This window comes from Macaca thibetana, chromosome 10, assembly GCF_024542745.1.
Source record: "Macaca thibetana thibetana isolate TM-01 chromosome 10, ASM2454274v1, whole genome shotgun sequence".
In the NCBI taxonomy this organism is placed as follows: Eukaryota; Metazoa; Chordata; class Mammalia; order Primates; family Cercopithecidae; genus Macaca; species Macaca thibetana.
The window spans coordinates 48,380,882-48,406,832 of record NC_065587.1 but is presented as its reverse complement, the minus strand read 5'-3'; the positions used below and the strand labels follow the sequence as shown (position 1 = coordinate 48,406,832).

At 47.7% G+C, this 25,951-nt stretch overlaps 1 protein-coding gene across 3 annotated transcripts in view; it reads right to left on the bottom strand.

Annotated features, from left to right (window-relative positions):
- The window catches only part of NFATC2 (nuclear factor of activated T cells 2), a 176,788-nt gene that overhangs the window by 108,174 nt on the left and 42,663 nt on the right, over nucleotides 1-25,951 (bottom strand). For all 3 annotated transcript variants that reach the window (XM_050807445.1, XM_050807443.1, XM_050807444.1), the window contains exon 3: nucleotides 23,484-23,655. In XM_050807445.1, coding sequence (XP_050663402.1) covers nucleotides 23,484-23,655 — 172 coding nt within the window. The remainder of the gene's footprint in view (nucleotides 1-23,483; nucleotides 23,656-25,951) is intronic.

Sequence of the window (25,951 nt, the reverse complement as noted above, 5' to 3'; positions counted from 1 at the left end):
CCCTCGAATGCAGCAGACCCTGGTTCAACGCCACTGCAGGGAAACACCACTGGGCCTATTCCCTGAGAGGCGGGGCGTGCTAAGAGACAGGAACACAGTCGATCGCATTGAGAGCAGCTCGGTCCCTGTCCAGTCCCTTCATCAGTGGCAACCTCAGCACCATGTCCCCAGAGAGCTGCCCCCACTGTGATAGGCATCAAACACTTAGCAAAGAGCCAGCCCAGAACGTGACACCCTTGACCATCAGCCTTCTCAGACCCAACCAAGTCTCAGGTCCGAGACTGGTTGGCACTGCTGAAAGCTGGCCACACCTGAGCCCTCACCTGTGCAAAGGGGAAAATTATAGATGCCCATCCCATGCCCCATGAGCTGTGGCAAAGATTAGACAATATAATGTGGACAGTGCCTGGCACAGAGTGGGTGCTCAGTGAGTGTCAGCAGTGACCATCATCACCACCATCATCACCCATTTCAGACCTTCCTCTAAGCCGTCTCAGGCAGCTCGGTCACCGTTACTTTGTTTGGTTATGAGTCCTCTTTTGAATATGGACATAAGGAAGGACAGGACCCCAGTGCTCCCCTCCTCCCCTCCACAGAGTGGGCGCCAGGCGCTGCACTTCCATGCGTTTGCTCAGAGAGGCTAAGTCAGCTGCCTAAGGTGTCCAGCGCAGGGCAGGTGCCGCTGGAAATCAAAAGCAAAGCTTCCCTGGCTGGTGGCTTTTCTGCTACACCTGCTCCTCCTATTTCCTCTTTGTTTAAACATTTTTCTTTTACTTTCAAGTGGAAATGTGGCACACGTCGGTAATTCCCTCATACTTCGCTCTTGAGGGGCTCCTCCCTCTCTCCTTTATTTAAGGCCCCAAGGCCCTTTTCTTCTGCTACTGCTACGTTCAGGTCTCTGTTCGCAGAGTCAGCATCCTACCCTTGCCCAGAGCTGACCACGGCTCCATCCTGAATTCTAGGGCTGAGAACTCACGTGCCTTGAGGGACTGGCTCTTGGCTTCCATAAACAAGGCCGTGGCCCAGTCATCGCACAGCACGGGAGAGGTTCTCACCTCCCGTGGCAGGGAGGTGACAGGCTGAGAAGCCACAGTTTGCCAGGAAGAACTTTTTGATGAAACAGGAAATGAAGTTTGTCATAAGAGGGAAAAGCTCAACTCTGACTTCTTAAGGATTATTGAATCCCCAGTAAACTCAAGCTCTGAGGTCCTCCGTCCACTGAGAAAAACCACTACCAAGATGGTGGTCACATACTGTCCTGAACGTGACTGCCACCTCCTGCTAGTCATCCACACTTAGAAATGAGGCCAGCACAGCCCCCAAGTGGACACCCAGTCCCAACATGGGCATTGTGCTACTGCAGTGGCCTCCAGGTGGGGGCAAAGTAAGACCCAACCCAGCTCGGTGGAGCCAGAACCCTAGCTAGACCCTAAATCTCATTTTATTTTTTTTAGACAGGTTCTCACTCATCACCCAGGCTGGAGTGCAGTGGCACCATCTCAGCTCACTGCAATCTCTGCCTCCCGTTCTCAAGCAATTCTCCCGCCTCAGCCTCTGGAGTAGCTGGGACAACAGGCGCATGCCACCACGCTCAGCTAATTTTTGGTTTTTATTTTGTAGAGACGGGGTTTCACCATGTTGCCCAGGCTGGTCTTGAACTCCTGGGCTCAAGTGATCCGCCCACCTCAACCTCCCAAAGTGCTGGGATTATAGACATGAGCCACCGCACACGGCTGGAAAGCCTCCTTTCTTGAAAAGACTTGAGTGTGACTGCATATTCACCTCAAAGAGAACGCAGCTGCTCCATAAAGGGGTGAGGGGGACACATTCCATCATAAATGCCCAAGACAGAGCTTATTGCTGTGTGAGATCCCCAGATCGTCTCTCCTCTCTAGGGAACTGTCTTATCCAGTTCTGAATCTGGGTTTTCTTTGCTGACTGACAGAAGGCAAATAAATGCTACAGCACTCATTTTTAGCAAGCATGGAGTTTGCCGGGACCAAGGAAAACTGACTCACTACCTCTTATAAATTTGTGGAGTTCAATTTTGTCACTTTCTGTGTTTGAAGCCAACAGTAAACACCCACGTGCGCACGCCCAGGTGTAAGAGAGCTCAAGTCCCCTGCACTGGCTGCCGCCATGCCATCCGCAGGGGACTCTAACTCATGCCTCAATCAACCCTCCTGTGTCCCTGTGGGAAATCTATGGATCAGAGAAGACTCCCATTTTTCCTAGGAGGATGCTAAGGTAGGAAGGTAAGGCCAGCTTTACACTCGGTAGCATCTTTTTTACATTAAAAAGGGGCCTTGAGCAAACACTCGGACGTGAAGGTCAGCAAGATCTAGGTTTATTTTTCTAAGCATTTCCAAAGCAGGTTCCAAACCTCCACCCAGGGTCACCAATGAGATGCCCAGAGGAGCCAGGTGAGGAATGTGGGTGTATGAACTGGGCCTAGTGGTGCTGAGACGCCCCTGAGGAAGGCAGACCCAGTCTAAAGGGAGGACTGAGGCACAGCTGTTCACAACTTGCCATGCAGGAAGCCAGCCATTGTTGCCAGATCTTCTGATTGTTAGAAATCCAACTTGGTATGAGAAATTTCCTAATTTGTAAATGTTGGTTAACTAGTGTCAGCTGCTGCTTAAAGCCCTGAGCGTGTCAAATGCCATCTGTGGACAGGCTCAGGCCTTGAGCAATCAGAAACAGGGTTCCCTCACCTCTGCACACTCCTGAAGCCTGGACCATTCTTCCTTTACCTCCTGCAACCACTCCCCACCCTCCACTCAAATGTCACCTCCTCCAGGAAGCTGCCCCAGATTCCCTGAGGCAAAGTGAGCCTTGTGACCCAGAGCCTCACTACCTTCTCTTTCTTTTATAGTCCTTATCTCTCTATTATAGGTCTTATCTCTATAAATAAAGAATCACTAACAATTGGACACATACTGTTAGGCCCTCTGCTTCAGTATTTATGGTAACTTATTGGGGGTACTATCATCATCCCACTTTACAGACACAGAGAAGTTAAGTAACTTGCCCAGTGTCACACAACCAATAAGTGGCAGAACCAGGATTCAAACCCAGGTCATCCGGCTCCTTCTTTCCTGCTACTCTTTGTTCAATCAACCGGCTTGTGACCTCAATTATTTTCCCATCTATCTCGCCCAGCAGACTGGGCACTCCCTGAAAGCGGGAATTGATCTCATTTCTCCCTCTATCTAGAGTGCACAGCTCACACTCAGCGGCCGTTGACTGAGCATTGCTGCCTATCCTGACTGCCTCGACAGCCCTGGAAGGCCCCAGGCAGGGTGGCAGGGGCTAGAATCCACTCCGTTCTCAGCAGCTCAATGGGGTTCTTCAGAAGGCTTCAAGCGATGCTGCAAAGTCCCCCACTGAGAAATGTCACTCCCATCCTGGCCCTGAGAGGGGACAAGGGTTTGGCTACAGGCTGGGACTAGCACCCAGGTTACTAACAAGTCCCAACAAGCTTCCCAAAGTCTAACTTCTACCAAACCACGCACCCTCCGAGGCTCTGCCTCTGCCCAAGGCAAGGGCAGCAATGCGTCCGCCTCATGACTTCAACAACTTCGGGTCCAAAGTCAAGGTGCACTTGGGCCAATCATTCTGCTCCCTCCCACAGCAAGAAAAATAATGATCCACCAAAAGATAAATGCAAAAAGAAGGTGCACATGAGAACGAGTCCACACGGATGTGTAAGAACTCGCTCTAGAGACACGCTCACGGGGTTGCTTTAGGGCCAATGCATGAACTTAATATGATCCCATTTTTGCACAAGACTTTTCTGCATTTTTCACCCCAATATTACTTCGCTGAAACCCCTGGTCCAGCCCCAGACCACCCTTGTTCAATCCCTGCAAACGAGGCCACATTTGGATACTCATGGCTTATTCCACGCCTCCCCCAGTGATGGACGGTCGCCTGAGTCCAGCCTCTGCAGCCACCGCCTTCCACCAAAGCAGATCCGCCCTCTCCTTTGCTCACAGAGGAGCGAGGGGGAACTGCTGAGAGGAGGGGCAGATTGGCCAGGGAGGGGGCGATTCAGAACAGGAAGAAGATGGGGTGAGATCTGAGAGGCACGCTTTGGACACAATAAACAAGCCTGCTGCCTTGTTCAGAAAGGGACCCGGGACCCCTGATCCCACCAGGGCCCTAAAAGCGTTAGTTCAAAGTTAAAGTTAGATACACGCAAAGCTGCAGCCCCCGGGGGAACTCAAAGCTCAAAAACAATACTCTCTTTGACTCAAAAACCACAAGGGAACACCCACGGCATACTTCTTGATTGAAAAAGGAAAGTGAAAAATAAGGTTTTCTTTTTTTCCTTCTTAATCATCATAAAACTAACGTGTGCCCATTCCATCAAGTCACGACTTCTGTTGGCCTCAAGCGAGCCCAACTCATGTTGGCCACAGACACGAGGGGCCGGGAAGCTTGGGCATGTCCTAGTGAACTGAACCAGTCCTTCTGAATGGTTGTCATTTCCTTCCTCTGCTTCCTTTAGCACAGGAAAGCCACCAAGGAGCCGCCTACGCCAGCACATCCATCACCCGGACTCCCAGGGCTCTGTTCATCTGAGAGGCCAGACACAGCGGGGCTCACCAATGCCTCAAAGCAGCAGGGTAGCAACATCTCTCAACCGCTGTTCTTGAGATAGATGAAGTACCCACTATGTGACAGACACTGTGCTTGGGATTGGGGATGGAGCAATGATGAAGGAATGAAGGACAGATGTGTGGCAGGGGGGTGGATGAGTAGGTGGATCAAGGGGTTGGAGGAGAGGAAGGGAGGAGAGGAGGAAAGGAAGAGAGAACATATATCAGGCTATGGAAAAAAGAAAAAACAGAGGCGAGGCACAGTGGCTCACACCTATAATCCCAGCACTTTGGGAGACTGAGGCAGGCAGATCACTTGAGGCCAAGAATTTGAGACCAGCCTGGCCACCATGGCGAAACCCCATCTCTACTAAAAATACAAAAATTAGCCAGGCGTGGTGGCATGCACCTGTAGTCCCAGCTGCTCAGGAGGCTGAGGCATGAGAACTGTTTGAACCCAGGGGGTGGAGGTTGCAGTGAGCCGAGATTGACCCACTGCATTCCAGCCTAGGCGACAGAGTGAGACTTCATCTCAAAACAAACACTCAAGTAGAAAGACAGATGATGGCAGGAGAGAAAGGGGATCTATTTTGGTAGGAGAATCAGGGGAAGCTGCTTTGAGGAGGTGACAACTGAGATGACAGCTGAATGAAGCAGAGAAAGGACCATGTGGATAGCTGGGAGGAGTGAAAGGCACATGGCAAAGGCCCTGAGGCAGGAGCCTACCTGGAGTGTTTGAGGAATAGCACGGAGGCCATTAGCAGGTGGGAATGGAGTGAGTGAGTGAGGAAGAGAGGCAGGCAGGGACCGGGTGACACGGCCTGGTCCACAGTGAGGAGCACAGCATCTATACTCAGGGAGGGGACACAGGACGGCTCAGAATGGGGGTGGTGTGGACCAAGGTACACTCTGAACAGATCCTCTGGCAGCTGTGTGGGAAGCAGATGAATGAAGGGTGCAAGTGGAGGCAGGGAAACCAGTTAGGAGGCTGTCACCCAGACAAGAGATGATGATAGCTTGGCCCCAGGTGACAGAGGGGAGGAGGTAAGAAATGGTTGAGCACCTACCGTGAGCCCAGCTCCCACGCAGGTGCACAGAACCATGAGGAAGGCCAACAGGCCAACTATATGCCCATAAAAGATCACAAGGCAAAGAGAAGCGAATAAGAAGGAGAAAGAGATTCAAAATCTAAAACGCAGCTGGGCACGGTGGCTCATGCCTATAATCCCAGCATTTTCGGAGGCCGAGGCAGGTGGATCACTTGAGGCCAGGAGTTCAAGACCAGCCTGGCCAACATGGTGAAACCCCATCTCTGCCAAAAATACAAAAATTAGCCAGGCATGGTGGCTAATACCAGCTGCTTTGGAGGCTGAGGCAGGAGAATCACTTGAACCAAGGAGGCAGGGGCTGCAGTGAGCCGAGATCGCACCACTGCACTCCAGCCTGGGTGACAGAGCAAGACTCCATCTCAAAAAAAAAAAAAAAAAGAAAATAGAAAAAGAAATCGAATACACTTCTGCTTCCTACCTGCATAAGCCTTACCTCAGGCAAGTCACATTTCTTTGGGGCTTGGTTTTCATTAGTAAGATAATAGAACCCAATTCATGGGGTTACAATGGGTAATGCAAGTCTTCACTTAATGTCTGGCCTCTTGTACATGCTCAATAAGTAATACTTTTCTAAGCTCTGCCTTTAATGATCTGAGTCATGGCCCTGCCAATTTAGTTGCTGTTTATCTTTATATTAAAATTTCATATCATCTCTCTGAACCTCTATTTGGTCACTTGAAAACTGATCATGACAGTAGCTACCCTCAAATACTCAGTATGAGATTGAATGAGACAACTTTAGTTTAGCAAAAGGTCTGGCACGTAGGAATCCCTCAATAAAATAACCAAAGCCTTCAGTAAAATGGTAGCTGAAACCCTCAGTAAAATGATACATGAATCAGACATACCAGTCATCCAACTAGATGATTTCTAAGTCTCCTTCTAGCTCAATTATCCCCAAACTCTTTTAAAAAAAATTTTTTTTAATCAAAAAAATAACAGCTTAACAGCTTCAAGTCCCTGAATGAATCAACCCTGGAGTGAAAGCAACCCAAGTTGAAGAGCAGTTGGAACTCCCACCTCAAAGTGAACAAAGCTAAACATAGGCACTTCTACTTGGGTGATACCCATTACTCTGAGTCATAGAATTAAGTAAGTTTAGAGGCAGGAGAGAACTTACAGAGCCCTACCCACTCGTTTTAGAGCAGAGGCTCCTACAGCTCAGTGAGAAGTATGTGGGCTGAGGTTGCACAGCAAGGCTCAGGCAGAGGAGGAAGCCAAGAATGCTCCCACCCCTCCACCCCCACCCTCACTCTCACCCCCCATCCCCACCCTCAACGCCCCCCCCACCCTCACTCCCACCCCCAACCCCATCCCCACCACCCCCACCCTCACTCTCACCCCACCCCACCCTCACATCCACCCTCAATGTCCCCCCCACCCTCACTCCCACCCTCACCCTCACCCCCACCCCATCCCCACCACCCCCACACTCACATCCACCCCCATCTCCACCCTACCACCCCTACCCTCACCCCCCCCACCCCCACCCTCACCACTCCCCTACCTCACCCCCCCCCCACCACCACCCCCCCCCCCCACCCCCACTCCACCACCCCTACCCTCACCCCCACCCCCCCACCCCCACCCTCACCCTCCCAGGCAGTCTCGTCCATTAGAGGGTGAGAAAGAGGAAGCAACAAAAGCCTACATCCAAAAAATGGGAAAATAATGGAGTGGGAAGTGTTTTAGAATAGCAGAAACACCTTTCTTGCTATCAGAGTTCAACACAAACATCTTAAGGGGCCAGGCAAGTAATGTAAGTGGGCTGGGCAACCAGTGCAAAGACTGAGGAACCAAGTTCCCAACCTAAAGACACTCAAACACAGATGGCTTTTCTCTTTTAAACAATTATACCACCAGGGCCACTCACTGCTAGCTTGTCTGGCACTTTCATGCAGATTCACAGCAGACAATTCTTCCTCTATACCTTTGGCAGGTATGTGTCAGAACACTGTCTTAATAAACCCGCAAATGTGAATGGCAACCTCATGATATGCAGAGCTGTTGTGCAGTGCACAGCCTGTGCAACTGTATCCAGTGACACACAGAAGACTTCCCTGAGTTATGAGTTGGGGACCTCTATCTACATTCCATGGTCTTATAAAAGGCACTGAAATGCCACAGTGAAGCTGACATGGAAACCAAAATCCTCGTTCACCATCAACACTTAACTCCTGAATCAGACTCAGCTGGCTCCAATATCTGTACTGATGTGCAAGGTGGACACCATGCAACCTTCTGCCTCAGGCCTTTAGCACTGGCTGCTCCCTCTCCTACCACACTGTCTCCCAAGATAGCAGCACAGCTTATTTCCTCACTACACTCAAAATTCCATTCAAACAGCACCCCTTCAGGAAGTTCTTCTCTAAATAGCATCCTCACCACTTCCCAGTCACTTTCTATCCCCCATTCCTGCCTTATTTTTCTTCTTATAGCTTTTTTACAACCTGACAGATTGTGAAATTACTGATTTGTTATATGTCTCCCTCCACCAGAAGCCCATCTCCATGAGAGCCCGGGATTTTATCTGTTCTGTTCATTATTCTATCTCCATCTCCAGTCCGTAAACTTTTTCTGTAAAGGACAAGATAGGAAACATTTTAGGCTCTGCAGGCCATACAGTCTCTGTTGCAAGTACTCACTTCTGCTGCAGTGGTACAAAAGCAATGAAAGACAATATGCAAATACGTAGGTGTGGCTGTGAACCAATAAAACTTGATTTCGAAAAGCAGGTGATGCGCCAGATTTGGCTGGCATAGTTTGATGACTCTTTTTCTAGAACAATGTGTCTCAAACTCGAATGTGCACACAGATTAAGTTGCAGCGGGGCCTGAGAGTCTGCATTCTTCACGAGCTCCCAGAGAATATCCAGGCCACCAATCCAAGGACCAAACTGAGCAGGGAGCACCTAGCACAATGTCTGGCATGTGGCAAAAGCCCAATCAATGTTTGTTGAATAAATACAAGATAAGAGGAATACCGCTCGTAATCCCACTCAACACTTTTATGGCTGCGTTTTGGCCATGGCACCATGCCCTTGCTAAACTACTGCTCAGATTTTATCTTTACTGTTTGGGGTTTGTTTTTGTTTTGAAACAGGATCTCACTCTGTTGCCCAGGCTGGAGTATGGTAGCATGATTACAGCTCACTGCAGCCTCCATCTCCAGATTCAAGCAATCCCTCTACTGTAGCCTCCCAAGTAGCCAAAACTATAGGCATGTTCCACCGCGCCCAGCTAGTTTTTTGGTTTTTTGGTAGAGACAAGGGTCTCGTAATGTTGCCCAAGCTTGTTTCGAACTCCTGGCCTCAAGTGATCTCTGTGCCTCAGCCTCCCAAAGTACTAGGATTACAGGTGTGAGCCATGCCTGGCCCTGCTGTATCATTTTCTGGTGGGTAGAGGAAGGAGAGATGGATAGATACATGACAAGGCAAGTGTGTCATGATCAGTTATTTGATATCACTAAGCCAGGTTTCGAGTAAAGGCAAGGTTTAATCAATATTCACCTGATACAGGTTCTAAAAACTGTATTCCTAGAACAGCATTTACAGTTTTATAATAAATGTCAAATAGGAACATGGGATTCACTCAGCAGAAATCTAAGTTTCATGGGAAGGGCCTACTTGGTTAAATAAATGATGCCAAGAAGATCAATTCAGCTTCCCTTCTTATTCAGAAAAATGAAAATGCAATGGCTTCCTCAGTTCAACAGTAATAACCGCCTTGATCATTTATTAGGAATGTAAAATGTACTGGGCAGTATGCCAAGTCCTTCATACATTATAATTCTGATAATGTGACAACCAAGACCATGAATACGACCTCAAGCACAAACACAGACTATCTCTGGCGGGATGTTCAGAGAACCAATGGCACTGGGGTTCAGGAGGATGAGGCAGTCACCCAGGTATGAGGGAAGACCTTGCCCTGAACACAACTTGTATTAATACCTTTCAAATTTTGCACCATGTGAATGCATTGCCCCAAAATCAATTTATGAAAGAAACTAGAGCAGTTTGCACTTGGTACTGTGCTAAGTGGTGTTTTACACACATTCTCATTTACTCCTGTAAAAATCCTAAAAGATAAGTAACATTCTGTCCAATTTGCTTCTTGGGGAAACTGAGGCCCCAGAAGGTCAGATTATCCTTGCTCAAAGTCATGCCACTAGTATGGTGAGAACAACTCAGGCTGGGGGGCAAGGGTTAGGTAGATCCCACGACCACCTCAATGCACCACCATTTGCACTGGGAGCTCATCCTCCTGGAGGAGGTGGGCATCTCAGAGCCCAAGCATAGGCCACCGGGCTCCCCAGGTTCTACTCAGATGCTTCTTGGCCCAGCTGCCTTGGCTCAGGCCACTCACACAAGTACATGCCTGGGGGTGTCAACAGCAGCCCACAGCGAAGCTGCACCTGCCCCACAAGCCGCTGTTGTTCTGCCCCTTCCTGAGAGGAGCCTTCAGACTGCTGCAGTCAATCACAGACGGAGGAGGCTGGGGCAGGGTAGATACCAATGCATGACATGAGCCTGAACAAGCTGACAAGGAAACAATCTAACTTGATGCTTGACCAGACTGGATTTATTTCCCGAATGTTTGAGACAGAGTCTTGCTGTCACCCAGGCTGGAGTGCAGTGGCGTGATCTTGACTAACTGCAGCCTCTGCCTCTCGGATCCAAGCAATTCTCCTGCCTCAGCCTGCTGAGTAGCTGGGATTACAGATGTGCACCACCACACCCAGCTCATTTTTGGGGGGGTTTTTTGTTTGTTAGTTTTGAGATGGAGTCTCGCTCTTGTTGCCCAGGCTGGAGTGCAATGGCGCGATACTGGCTCACTGCAACCTCTGCCTCCCGGGTTCAAGCGATTCTCCTGCCTCAGCCTCCTGAGTAGCTGGGATTACAGGAATGCACCACCACACCCAGCTAATTTTGTATTTTTAGTAGAGACGGGGTTTCTCCACGTTGGTCAGGCTGGTCTCGAACTCCCGACCACAGGTGATCTGCGCCTCAGCCTTCCAAAGTGCTGGGATTACAGGAATTTTTGTATTTTTAGTAGAGATGGGGTTTCATCATGTTGGCCAGGTCGGTCTTGAACCCCAGGCCTCAAGTGATCCACTAGCCTCAGCCTCCCAAAGTGCTGGGATTATAGGCATGACTCAAAGTGCCCGGCCTGTTTCCTGAATTTTTCAAAATACTAGAGTAACAATGAGAGCCCCCAGGAGCAACCTGGAAAATTATCTCAAGGTCATTAAACGTTTCCATATCTTCACCACCAAAGAACTTATTCATGCAACCAAATACCACCTGTTTCCCAAAAACCTATTGAAATAGACAAAAACAAACAAACAAAAAACAAACAAAATGATTTTCGTTTCTTCTTTGTGGCCTAAGCAGTTCAGAGAGTGGGCTTTTGAGCTGGACCACCTAGGTTTAATTCATGGTTCACCCAATTCCTGTGTAACCTTAGACAAGTTACATAGCCTCTCTGTGTCTCCAAGTACTGCCTAGAACTATTAGGAGGATTACATCCATCTATGTATGGAATGTACTTAAACTTAGTAAATGCTGTCTCCTCCCCCGTAGTCATCAAAATAACCTGATATAGACTCAACTATGTGAGGACGGCAGGAGCAGAGTTCTGTGAGCTCGTTTGCAGGCGCAGGGAAAAAAAAAGACTAAAAAGAAACACGCCAGCAATAAGAGTAGTTCACTCCAGGTAATGAAGAGTGCTGTCTAGTTCCTTTTTTGTTCGTTTGTTTTTGAGACAAAGTCTCGCTCTGTCACCCAGGCTGGAGTGCAGTGGTACCATCTCGGCTCACTGCAAGCTCTGCCTCCCGGGTTCACACCATTCTCCTGCCTCAGCCTCCCGAGTAGCTGAGACTACAGGTGCCCGCCACCTCGCCTGGCTAATTTTTTTGTATTTTTTTAGTAGAGACAGGGTTTCACCGTGTTAGCCAGGATGGTCTTGATCACCTGACCTCGTGATCTGCCCACCTTGGCGTCCCAAAGTGCTGAGATTACAGGCATGAGGCACCGTGCCCGGCCTGTGTAGTTTCTTTTTAATAATTTCCTGGATTTTTTTTTTTTTGAGACAGAGTGTCACTCTGTCACCCAGGCTGGAGTGCAGCAGCACAATCTCAGCTCACTGCAACCTCTGCCTCCCAGGTTCAAGAGATTCTCATGCCTCAGCCTCCCGAGTAGCTGGGATTACAGGTGCCCACCATCATGCCCGGCTAATTTTTGTATTTTTAGTAGAGACGGGGTTTCACCATGTAGGCCAAGCTGGTCTCGAACTCCTGACCTCAGGTGATCTGCCCACCTCGGCCTCCCAAAGTGCTGAGATTACAGGCGTGAGCCACCCCGTCCGGCCATTTCCTGTACTTTTAAAACAACAAATACATATTAAAGAGCTAAAAATAAAGTAAAATAATTGAATATAAATTCAGGGGCACAGACACAGAAATACACTGGTATATATACACATTGTATATATACGTGTGTATATATATGAATATGTATAATATGTGTGTTTGTATGTGTCTCTGTGTGTACATATACACATGCATACGAATGAAAGTTTCCAAACCTGTGCCATTACTCAGAATAGGCCCCTGCTAAACTGTGGGCTTGAGAACCATACAGTGCAATGGAAATGGCTTGGCCAAGGTGCCCAACAGAAGAATGCTTTTACATTCAGCTCTCCCACATCCCAGATGCTTGGCCTTGAGGAAGTCCTTTGACCTCAAGAGTGTCAGTGTCCCAGGCTGCAGGCTGGGCGTTGTTGTCATGGCATCGTTTGAGGACAAGAGCCGCACACAGGACACATAAGAAATGGTGACAGGAATCGCCCTCCACATTGTCTGCCCCTAACTCACACCCATGCTGGCTCAGGGGTCGTGGCACGAAACCGAAGCCTCCACGTGAGAACACATGCTCCTTTTTAAAACCCTAACATGATGGTTCAGAGGACAAATTAATAAGAAAAACAATCAGCACATCACCAATATTAACCCATTTAACCTTTGCAATCACCCTGGGAGGCAGGCATTCGTCTCAGCCTCCTAAAGAGCAATGCAACCTTGAAAAAGCCACTCGGCTTCTCTGAGCCTCAGTTTCCTCAGCTGTAAATGGGGTTAATGGCAGCACCACTATCTCTCCAAGCAGGCACACAGGAAAAGCTGGGCCAGGGTCAGCCTGCTCATCGCCTGTGAGGATGTGCTCGTTGGGGAAGTCCCTCCATGCCTCCAAACCCTTGGTTTCCTCATTCGCAGAGCAGAGGCTGCATGCCTGCCCGAGCCATTCCACATTCTGTGCTTGTCAGATAGTAAGTGCTCAATAAACAGGCATGACTATTGCTAGAGTCGGCCCATAGTCTTCTAGGAGGTTCAGAATGAATGACTTTGACATTCACAATGTCTCCCGGGATCCAGAGGAAACAGGGCCCCGTGAGAAGCCATCACCTCCCTGTGTTCCTCCCCACCCACCCACCCCCACCTCCCTGCATGCTCCAGTTCATGACTTTATTGTCAATGGAGCTAGCGCCTTCCAAGGCCATTAGGAGTCTCATTCATGGGACCAAATTAGAAAATGCTCAATGTTCAATAAAGAGATCTTGGCCCCCACACCCACTAAACCCATGGGGCATCCGGAAGGGTGGCAGGGCCAGCTGGTGACACAGACGCTCCTATGAGCATCAGCCTCGGCCTGCAGACGGGTTGCAGCGAGATGGCTCGGGGCCTGCGAAGTGGTCCCAGGTGTGGTCGTGGTCCCCTCTTGTGGCATGTTGCAGCTGACAGGTGCTTAGAAACCCACCTAAAGCAGATGCCTCCTTTCCCATATAATCAGAGCAAATCAACTTCACCTAAGGTCCTTCAGTGGCGAGGGCAGAGGGGAAGGCAGAACCTGAACGCCTGACCCTGGGTCCAGGACTCAGGTCACATGGCCAGCCGGGCACTGCGCTGAGCTGCCGCAGAGGACCCTTTCCAAAGCCTGTCCCATCTCACTCTCACATCCAGCCCTGGCTGGAGTGCTCCACAGGCACCTGGGATCAGCCCATGTGCTCACTGTACCCCATGCCTGGGGCGTGACACTGCTGCCAGCAGGCCGACGAATGAGTGAGCGGGTGAAAGACCGATAAGAACCCAGAAGTTCAAAGCCAAGGCCAGGGCTTCCTTGCTGACCAGCTGCCTGACTTTAGGTGCGTGAGCTTCACTTCCCTGTGCCTCTCACCCCTCATTGAATGGGAATAATAGCAGCCCCGACTCACCCTGTGGTTGCAAGGATGAGCTAAGATCACGTCTGTAACAAACAGCATGTAAATAAACAACTCTCAGAGCCCCTCCATATCATAGCCTGGTCTCAGACGTGGTTAATTCAACCAGAAAAAGCTGGAGCAGGCTCAGGAATCTAAGGCTCGTAGAACTCAAAAGTGATCTATGTCTAGATGGCCTTCTCTCTCAACAAAAGAACAACAGATGAAATGCCTTCTCTGCGCCAAAGATCACTCTGGGCACTTTTGTTTAGCATCCTAACTATGCTCAACAAACACCAAACAAATAGCCTGACAGACACAAGTCCACATCACTTTATCGTTGAAGAAACTGCTGCCCAGTGAGTCTCCCAGAGTCCCAAAGCTACCAAACCCTAGAGCTGCCTCAGTCCAAATGACCCACTTCGTCTACTTCCAAGAAGCAGGACGGGCCAGTGGTCAACAGCGTGGGCTGTGGCTGCAGACGTCCTGGGCCCCAATCAAGCAGCACCATGCACCAGCTGGGGGTGACCCCAGGCAAGCTGTTACCTGCACTGTGTCCCAGTTTCCTTGCCTGTAAAATGAGCATAGTAACCCTACCACCTGCACTCCATAGTATCGCTGCAGAGACTAACTAGGTCACTCTACGGAAAGCACGCGCTAAAGGGTAGCTCCGGCCATGAACATCACACTGCCCAGCACATACCAGGGCCCCAACATTTATTTGTGACACAAAGTTTCTTCTGTATTGTTCCTCTTGGTTGCCAGAAATACTGCAAATTTCAGTCTTAATCTCCCTTTTGGGAACAGCTATTTCTCCAAGATTCTGGAAGCTTTCTGTTTTCTACCTACGTTTGGGGACAACGCTTTACTGAGCTCATTCATGACCATTTCTCTTCTACTGTGGACTGAAAGCACCCCTCAGTGAACCTCTGCGTCTTCGGTTAGAAGATGAGTTACCATGCGGGCCCGTCTCGCCACGCCACCTCTCTGCCTGCACCAGCCCCGGCCCTGGCTCGCCCTCCCCGCTCTCTACCTCTCACCTCAGAGGCCAGCATGCCGGTCTCAATCCTTTCACAAGTCCATCCCTGACCGCTGCAGGCATCCCTCAGCCAGGGACACATGCGGCAGGGCAGAGAGCAGTGCCACAACTGGCCCACAGGTGTACCTGGTTTGGACTGTAGTCTTCTTCAAATTTTAATGAAATCACCAGTGTTATCATCAAAAGATCGGTATAGACAAGGAGGAGGTGGTGAGGACAGCTCCCCAAAAGTCAGCCTCAGAACCCCCACATCGCACACTCCGCTCTGCTACTCCCCACCCCATCCCCACCTCCATCTTGAAGTGAAAAGGCTACATCAAGTCACCTGTAAAAGATGCCTTCCCTCGGAAAATAGCAGGAGTCTCGGCAGGGATGAACAGGGTTCCTAGAGACTCTGGCCTTTCCCAAGGCTACAGCCCCAGACAGACGGATGCCACCCGTCTTGCAGCCAGTCTCAAAAAAATCCAGCTAGTCTGACTTTCAAAACATGCTCTGAATCCAACCCCTTCTCCTGCCTCCCCATGCCCCCATCCTAGTCCAGCCACCAGCCCCTCTGGCCTGGGCCTCTGCAGCAGCTTCTCCCTGTCCACCCCCCATCTATTCTCCTCTACTCGGTAGCCAGAGGGATCCTGCTGATACCTAGGTCAAGCCAGGCCCTCCCAGCTCCCGCCCCACTCAGAGTCCAAGTCCTCGAACTAAACATGTGCGAGGCCCACGATCCGCCCCCTTCATCCTTCCCCTTCCCCTGCCCTTCCCACACAGGCCTCCTCTCTGTTCAAGATGTCACCCAACTCAGCCCTGCTGTCCCCTCAGCCTGGAGAAGTCCCTGCAGCTTCCACATGGGCACCTCCTTCTTTGCCCAAATGTGGCCTTCCCAGAGAGGTCCATGAAACCACTCCCAATTCCCCTTGGCCTGATAGTTTTCCCCATAGGACTTACCACCTCCCGACATACTATTTCATTTTTCTATTTAACATACTATTAAATTTTCCTATTTATAAGTTATATTGCTATCTCCCCCTACAGAGCACATCAGCTCCACGGGACCAGGGATTTTTGCCTGTGTGGTTCACTGCCATATTACCAGTGCCAAGCACACAGTAGGTGCTTGGTAAGTATTTTTAATAAATGAGCAAATGAACCCCAATGATCTCAGAACACTCTCCTCCTCCAATTTTTTTGAAGCCTGAGTGACCTGGCCACCACCTCTTTCCCTTCCCCTCCCCAGGAGGTCCAATGGAAGCTTCTGGAGATGCCAACACACCAGCCCTGATCAAGACAAATTAACATCTGCAACAACTGCTTCCTGTCTCACGTCCCCAAGCACAACATTTTAATAGACAAATAGAAGCCAACACACCCAGCCAATTGCTGAAGGAGCACTGCTTACTGTCACGAGTGCAGCTTTCACCTAGAAAGGAAAAAATCCCATCTGGCTTGCTTCTTCCCTTCCTTAGATATCATTTCAAGTAAGTAAGTTGCAGTTAGCATAAAAGCTGAAATCCAACAGAATAAGCATCCACGTCCCATAATCCATTTTATGAGCTTTTGAAAGACTGGAGACTTTACCAGCTCCTCTAGCCCAGGAGGCAGTAGCCTAGACAGGTGGGCCCAGGCCCTCACTTACCTCCCTGCAAAGCTCATTACTGTTACCTGGAATGAAATGGCGATCGGTTTCAGCATCTGCAAGGAATTTCCCCTGACAGAGCTACCCAGGTTTTTTCCACATGTCTGAACATCTGCTTGAAAGAACCAAGAGGACTTTTTGGAGGTGAGTGCAACGCTTCCACGTTCTCATATTTTGATCACTCCCTAAAAGGATGACTGATTATTCTTTCCATTAAACATGCATCCCAGGGAGTGATAAGAATAACGTTTCTTGAAACCCCAGCACAAGGATGGATAAGGAACATAGCAAAGTATCCCCTCCAGGGAATTTCTGTGCAGAATATGGCTAAAGGGTTTGGAAGCCGCCAGGAAAGGATTAAATGACAATGGCGTTATACAGGCCACTCTCAGCTGGGGTATTATGAGATCCCATAAGCTGAAGAGCTATGGAAACACTTAAAGCCCAACCTTGCAAAACCGCTCTGAATGGCTGTTTTGTCCACCGGAGGACCACTGCATCCTGTCCTGAAATAGGGCGAGGAATGATGGCAGGGCTCCACCACAAAGCGTGTGGCTCTTTTGAGATGAATCAAATGGTTCCCCTTCTCATCTGATACCTGCAGACCAAAGTCAGGCTTGTGAATTAAGATTCCTTGGTTCCTCTGAAAGAACCCTAGACTTGTTCTATTTCAATAAGATTTAGAACTTTTGTACTTATTTATTTATTTGTTTTTTTTTTTTTTTTTTTTTTTTTTAGCGACGTGGTCTCACTCTGTCACCCAGGCTGGAGTGGAGTGGTGCGATCACAGCTGACTGCAGCCCTGAACTCCTGGGCTCAAGCCTCCCAAGTAGTTGGGATTATAGGTGTGAGCCACCACACTCACCTGAGATTTAGGGCTTTATAAGAGAAACTACCTGGATCCAGCTAACAGGGCTCCTTCCTTAACTGGACAATTCTTAGAAATCATATAAACATAACCTCTCTCTTATCTCCCTTTCTATTTGATAAACCTTGAAGTAGCACCATTCTTATTTACTCCAGATGATGTGAATTGAAGCATATTTACCATGAGCCAAATTCAACCCAAAGTTTGATTTAGTGGCCAAAACTTAAAAATCAGAAATTTCACACAAAAACTCCAGCTCCTAGCTCTTGGAGGGAAAAAAAAAAAAAAAAAAAAACCTATAAAACCTGGCAACATTCTACCCACATTCCCACACGTCACAACCTACAAACAGCAACTGCTTCCTGAGGCAAGACTCACATGCTGCTCTGCCCTACTCCCCACCACTCCCTATTGCTCCCTGACATTTAGCCAGTTCGGTCATTTCCTTTCATTGCCTGGCCCTCTTGAACTTGTCTGTTTGTGATCTCTGTTTATACAATCTCTTCTTTGATTCTCTCCTTAGTCCACTGCTTCTAGAGAGAGGTGTGTTGTTATTGAGGGTGTGGTCAGTCAGTCCTTGCAAGTGGGTGCTTGCTGAGGCCTCTGGTGATGGAGCATGTGGCCCTGAGGTATCCCACAGTCCTGAGAGCAAGTTTAGGACTTTGCCTCTGAGCTCCAAGCTCATATATCCAACTGCCTACTTGACATCTTTGCTTGGGTGCCTTGGAAGCCCTTTGTACCTTCTATGCCCCAAACAGAACTTGCAACCTTCCCCCAAGAAAACATTTTCTTTCCCAAGTCCTTCTCCACCATCCATCCAGCTGAACCATCCACTCAGTTGCTCCTTTACCTCCCATACCTAAGTCCTGAAGATCACACCATAGAATTCGTATCTTCTGCTGCCACTGCCACCTTCTAGTCCTCACCACCTTGATCTTTCCCTTGGCACTGCCACAGGCTAACAATCTCATCTCCCTTCTTCCTCCGTAACTTCTTCTGATCTAGTCCCCAGAGAGAAGCCTGAGTGATCTTTAAAATGTTAAATCAGAATCAAGTTCCTCCTCTACTCAAAACCTATCACGTCTTCCCCTTGCCCTGGAATAAGCAAAATTTCATCTCCTCACCTTGGCTTTTAAGCTCTGCACAGTTTGGGCCTGGCAACCATCACCCTGCAAGCTAAACTTGAATGACACCGGCCTTCCTTCAGCTCTTCAGACACACACAGTCCTTTCCTGCCTCAGGGTCTTTGCATGTGCTGTGCTCTGTGTGTAGAACACACCACCACCAAGACAGACAGCGTGGAGGAGGAGGAGGAGGACATCATTTGTCTCTTTGCTGTTTCTGTGACCTGTTCCAGGTCCCAGCTGGTAAGTCACCTCCTCGACGAGACCCTCTTTCTAAAGTAGGTCTTCCAAGTACTGTCTCTTGTTATGGTTTGTTCTGTTGAAGCAGTTACTCCCAAGCGGTGAATACAATAGACAAGCTTCTAATCAGTCATCGCGTCCCACCCTGAGTCCCAGCATCAGCCCACAGACCCTCTCCAAGTGGCCGCCATCTGGACTCTCAGGCCTCCCTGACCAACTCAAGCCATCCTAGTTCACTTTTCCGCAGCCCCTGAGCTCCCTCAGGGCATGAGCTGTGCTGATCTCACCAACGTTGTATCACCCAGGATCAGCACAGCACCCGGCACATGGCAGGTCCCCAGTGACACATTCTCCATACAAATGAGTCATGAGATCTGAAAAGCACTTAAGGCTTGGGAAGAAACTTTCCTCCAAGACCAAGTACCGTTCAAAAAAAGCAATGAAGAGAACAGCTGAGCATGGCATATGTTTAAGATTTTTAATTGTATACTTAAGGATAAAAAATGAAATGATCTTATACTCATTTTCTTTTTATATAAAGAGGAGCTTAAAACCATTAGGCATGAAAAAAGAATGAAGTTCTATAGTGTGGCAAATAAAAGAAAGAAGGGTGGGGACTAAGTAACTGAGAAGGGAACAGAGGCTGTGGTTCAGAAATAGAAACGGATACAGAGATAAAGAGTGAGACACAGATCAACAGAGAAGCCGGCGGAAGCATTCAGGCAAGGTACAAAGCAGGCTACACTGCTCTTCTGGGTATGAAGGGGGCGGTGCTCCAGATTCCAGAAGCAGTTTTCACACTCCCTTGAAGGTGAAAAGCAGCAATCCTCTGAAAGTCCACTCTTTTCTTCATTTTTCAAAGAAGTTTTTTTTTTTTTTTAGACTGACTTCCCATGCTAAAAATCAGGAATTAGCATGACTTATTTTGAAAAACATAATCTATTCAAATGACTTTTTTAAAAGATTCCACTTTTTGTCTTTTAAGGAGACTTGTCTACAAGTTTTAAAATCACATATTAGATCTTCCAAGTTACAAGCACTTGGGCCAGTTGTGGTGGCTCACACTGTAATCCTAACACTTTGGGAGGATGAGGTGATAGGATCACTTGAGCCCAGGAGTTCAAGACCAGCCTAAGCAATGCGGGGAGACCACGTGTCTACAAAAAAGGAAAAAATTAGCTGGGCATGGTGGTACACGCCTGTAGTCCCAACTACTCAGGAGGCTGAAGTGGGAGGATCACTTGAGCTCAGAAATTCAAGGCAGCAGTGAGCAATGATCATGCCACTGTACTCCAGCCTGGGTAACAAAGCGAGATCATATCTCTAAAATAAATAAACAAACAAAGTCACAGGCATGAAGAGGGAAGAGTCCTTGGGAGCTATCAGAGGGAGAGGCACAAACTTCAGGGACAGCCTAGCAGGTGTCTCCTGGACTGTACACTCAGCCCATTCCCTTCTCTGGAAATTTCCAGGGCCCCAGCCCCTGATGAATGGGTGAGCTGAGCCTCACTCCTCATGCAGCCCAACCTCCAGGCCACAGCCAACTGGACCAATAGGCAGCACCCTCCCAAGCCAGGGTCAATCAGCGTCTCCCTGAGAATCAAGATTTAGGCTCCCGTGAGGTGATGACAAGGTTCGTACTGGAACAGCACGTAAAACTAGGGGGGAAGGGAGTGGTCTGCAAGAGGCACGGGCATTTTCCCATCAGGCTTTTTCTGCACAAGTGAGAAGGCAGGAAAAGCTGGTCTGCAAAGAGACGTGGATGATCAGACCTACTGATCTGATAGAGCTTGCAGTATCCAAATCTCAGCTCCACCATTTAATACCCATGACCTTGAACAAGTCCTTGACAGCTCCTTGACCTGTTACCTTTGTCATAAGGCTCTTTTGAGGATTAAATAAGTTAACACATATACAGCACTTGGAACAGGGTCTCACAGGCAGCAAATGTTTTCCAAGTGTTTATCATTACAATCATCTTCCCAAAATGTAAGCTCATGACAGTGAGAATTTCCAGCTGTTTTGTTCATATCATAACCCAGAATCAAGCACCGTGCCTGGTACATAGTAGGTACTCAATAAACATCTTTCGAATAATCAGTGAATGAAGATACCACATAGCCGGAAATGGATACAGATTCTCTCTCCTTAAGACTTAAGATTGTTCGGCCAATGCATTTAATGAGTATATTCATTCTCCAAGTATTTGTTGAATGCCTGCTATGTTTGTAGTGACAAACTATGCTTGGTGCTGATATACAATGAAGAATAAGAAGGAAGTTGTGGTCTCTTTTAAACAAAGCTCATGGTCTAAGAGAGAGAGACATTGTCAAAATAATTACGCAAATGTTAGAATTACAAGCAGTGGCAGGTGGCATGAAGGAAATGTGCATGGAGCTCTGGACACATAAAACAGCACTTGGCCAGGCACGGTGGCTCACGCCTGTAATCCCAGCACTTTGGGAGGCCGAGGCGGGTGGATCACTTGAGATAAAGAGTTCAAGACCAGCCAGAACAATATAGTGAAACCCTGTCTCTACTAAAAATACAAAAATTAGCCAGGCATGGTGGTGCACACCTGTAATCCCAGCTACTCAGGAAGCTGAGGCAGGGGAATCACCTGAACCCAGGAGGCAGAGGTTGCAGTGAGCCAAGATTGTACCACTGCACTCCAGCCTGGGTGACAGAGTGAGAGACTCTGCCTTAAAAAAAAAAAAAAAAAAAAAAAATTACATAAGGCGATTGCTCTCAGGATTGGACGGCAGGAAGCAGAAGACTGTGGTCCCCAAGGGAGAGGAAGTGCACAGGCAAGCCCACCTCCACTTCAGCTCTCTGCCTGGGGACAGCTCCCCTGCCACGTGCAGGAAGTAGCATCTGAGCAGAGCACGGTGGTCGCACTGTGCTGAGGATTTCCTGAAATAATCCTGGATTTCTGGCACCACTCAGAGTGCCAGGCTGTGGAAACTGCTAGAATCGGTGGCATCAGAGAGGAGGAAGCTGCTGGGGGAGCCCTCAAGTCTTTGGCCAAGGGCTGGGCTGTGTAAGCACAGGGAGAGGTGGCACAAGGTTTACCAGAGAGGGGCTGCTATGGGGTGGAGAGAACAGAGAGACTAAGAGTGCAGCAGAGCTGGCGTATGGGAATTCCAGCCCACCAGATTAAAGAGACCTCCCCACCAGGCATCCAAAAAGGCCATGCCTGCAGAACAGGCACATGCCTCAGAGGAAGGGCTACTCCAGGCCTGCTCTAACGGGGCCTAAAACCAATCCTCAAATGAAATACAGAGAAGACAGTTTAAAAGCTAAGCCCCATCAAGTTAAATACAACTGGAGCTTTCCACAGATCCACGCTGATGAAATGTGAAATGAAGTTCAGAATATCTACCATATCCAGTATATGTCATCACGATGTCAGAATGCAGTTGACAACTACTAGACACGCAACACAACAGGAAAATGGGACTCATGGTCAAGAAACAAAAACTCAATGAATATAGACAGATTCCAAGATCGCTGTGATGTCTGATTTAGAAAAAGCAATTGTCAGGACTTGTAAGTTCTTATTATTATCATAGATGTCCTTAATCAGAGGTACACATCCAAAGTACCTGTGGAGATTTGGGGGGTTTGTGGTTTTTCATTTGTTTGTTTGTTTACCTGGGTTTTACTCATGTTATATAATTTCTAATTAAGTAGTTTCAGAATGCCCAACAATCTGAATTTTTAAGAACCACCCCAGAGGTTCTGATGCACACTACAGATTAAGAACCAGGTTTTATCATATTAATAGGATACTTCCACTTTAAGGCAAATACCAAAAAATGTTATATTAATTTAAATGTATTAAAAGTTCTGGTTAATTGACTTGTTAGTGGGCACCGGTCAGTTGTTCCTGGTCAACCAGATTATACAATTAAGAATATTTCAACTCCAATTATTTTGGCGGAAAATAGGCACACTTCTCTACTTCTTTTGAAAAAAAAAAATCTGAGGTTAAATCAAAAGCCACAGACACACAAAAAAGATACTGATTAAGAAAAACAAAAGGAAATGCTCATGACAAAATGTAAACTTAAAAAATCAGAGTACAATCTACATGTTCACTATAGAATTAAGCATAGAAATATATGGTAACAGAGGCTGCCGTGTTTGTGAATAGAAAAAAGAAAGGCAATATATCAAAATACTAATATAGCTATTTTAGGTAGTTTGATAATGTATAGTTTTAATTTTTCTTACTTTTCTGTATTTTACAAACATTACTATTTTTTCATAATGAGCTCTTCATCTGAAACTTAAGATGATGGCTTCAGAAATCTTCTGTCAATACACAAACCTCTGCAAAACTCTAGCAGTTTCTCCACAGAAAGAGAAGGGAAGAAGCGTCCGGGCACACGAGTATCATTTCTATCCTTATCCAGCTCAAGAAAACTTTCTCCTCTGGTTTATGAGTAGCTGGATTAGCTTCTAATGTTAACTTAATCTCAGATTTCTCATTCCTCAAAGGAGTTAAGAGGCTGAGACACATACCTCAACTTAACAAGCAACAAACAGTGGGTCAGCAGAAGTGAATCTCTCAGTGACAAACACCACACACAAAAGGAAGAGTATTCAAGTCCATACCTGAACCACAGGGTGGCCTCCAGTTGGAGCTTTGACGGCTCCTCGGCTGCCTTCTGTCTCATAGTGGGCCCGGTGATGTGGCTTGGGCTGCACCTCGATCCGCAGCTCATAAGATCCTGACTGACTGGACAGCGGCCACTCAAGTGGAGGGAGGGATGCCGTCACTGGGATGCTGAAGGAGAAAATAAAATCAGCCATGTGTGCAATAAACCAGAATTAGTCAACTTGTACAATAATTGTAAATGGCCCATTTTCTGAAAATCATGGATACAGTCATGTATTGCTCAACAATGAAGATACGTTCTGGGAAATGCACCATTAAGTGAACATCAGAGTGCACTTACACAAACCAAGATGGCACAGCCTACTACATACCTACACTATATGGTATAGTGGCTCCTAGGCTACCAACCTGTACAGCATGTGACTGTACTGAATACTGTAGGCAATGGTAACACAATGGGAAGTATTTGCGTATCTAAAGATATCTAAACACAGAAAAGGTACAGTAAAAATACAGTATTATGGCTGGGTGTGGTGGCTCATGACTTAATCCCAGCACTTTGGAGGGACAACATGGGTGGATCACTTAAGCCCAAGGATTTGAGGACAGCCTGGGCAACATGGAGAGACCCTCTCTACTAAAAATACAAAAATAAAAATAAAAATCAGCCAAGCATGGTGGTCCATGCCTATAGTCCCAGCTACCCGGGACACTGAGGTGGGAAGATCATCCAAGCTCAGGAGGTCAAGGTTACAGTGAGCTGTGATTGCACCACTGCAGTCCAGCCTGAGGGACCAGAGTGAGACCCTGTCTCAAAAAAAAAAAAAAAAAAAAAAAAAAAAAAAAACGAAACAAAACAAAACACAAGGCTGGGTGCAGTGGCTCATGCCTATAATCCCAACACTATGGGAGGCTGAGGTGGGCAGATCACTCAAGGCCAGGAGTTCAAGACCAGCCTGGCCAACATGGCGAAGCCCTGTCTCTACTAAAAATACAAAAATTAGCTGGGCTTGGTGGCGCATGTCTGTAATCCCAGCTACTCAGGTGGCTGAGGCACGAGAATCGCTTGAATTTGGGAGGTGGCGGTTGCAGTCAGCCAAGATCGCACCACTGCACTTTAGCCTGGGTGACAGAGACTCTGTCTCAAAAAAACAAAAACATAAACAAAACAGTATTATAATCTTATGGGACCACCCCCATATATGGGGGATCCATCGTTAACCAAAATGTGATCATGGGGGCATGATTGTATGTGAACAAAATGCTGAGGCAGCACATATTTCTTAGACATGACAGGTAGAACTGTTCACAGGGTAGAGATCTTTCTCTTTGCCTTCTCTTCCACCTTGATGAAGACAGTGTGAGCAACTTCTCAATTAATGAAGCTTATGTTAGTTCTAGCATGTTTCTAACTGCTGTCACTTTTTTTCCCCTAGGAATTTTGAAAAGCATCACTATGGATTTATGTCACCATGTCCTGAGTTTTCACATATGGCAGAAATCATTAATCAGAGTATTCTTTCCCAGTTAGCTCAGGGCTGCTAGGAGCTGACACTATCAACTGGGCTTGGTTAAGCACTTGCAATAAAGCCAATTCTGTCTTCTCTATCACAGCAGTACCAAGGGGAGCCCAAGGGGTAGCACCTCCATAAACTTCATCTGTGCCAGAGTCCAACTTAAACATTTCATCCAACTTATAACCATATCCTCCCTATGCAAGCAAATCTCTTCCTCTTCTTTCCAACCACATTGCCTCCTGAAATCCCTTTTACCCTGCAGTCTTAGGGTTTCCAAAGTACGCCTGCTTTACCTTAGTTATAGTGCCAAGATGCTTTCAAGCTTCTGCCTGCAACCAACGAGCCACACGTGACAACCACTTTTACCCATATCATTTAAACAAGTGAACAGTTTTTAAAGGTTTACAAACTATGACTCATTAAAAAACCACTTTAGCCCTGTATTAATATGCTTTAAAGCACCAAAAATTTTGTGAGAAGAAAATTCAGCAGCATATCCCCAGGTTTCAGTTTATACTTTTGCTTGGTTCTGAAATAGGTATTTGATGCTGAAATACAATCTGAAGGGTAATCCCAGCATTTTGGGAGGCTGAGGCAGGTGGATCACGAGGTCAGGAGATCAAGACCAGCCTGGCCTGTAACGTGGTGAAACCCTGTCTCTACTAAAAATACAAAAAAAAAATAGCCAGGCATAGTGGTATGCGCCTATAGTCCCAGCTACTCGGGAGGCTGAAGCAGGAGAATCGCTTGAAGCCAGGAGGCAGAGGTTGCAGTGAGCTGAGATCACGCTACTGTACTCTGGCCTCAGCAACAGAGCAACACTCCATCTCAAAAAAAAAAAAAAAAAAAAAAGCCATTGCAGTGGCTGACACCTGTAATCCTAGCACTTTGGGAGGCCAAGGCGGGCAGATCATGAGGTCAGCAGTTTGAGACCAGCCTGACCAACA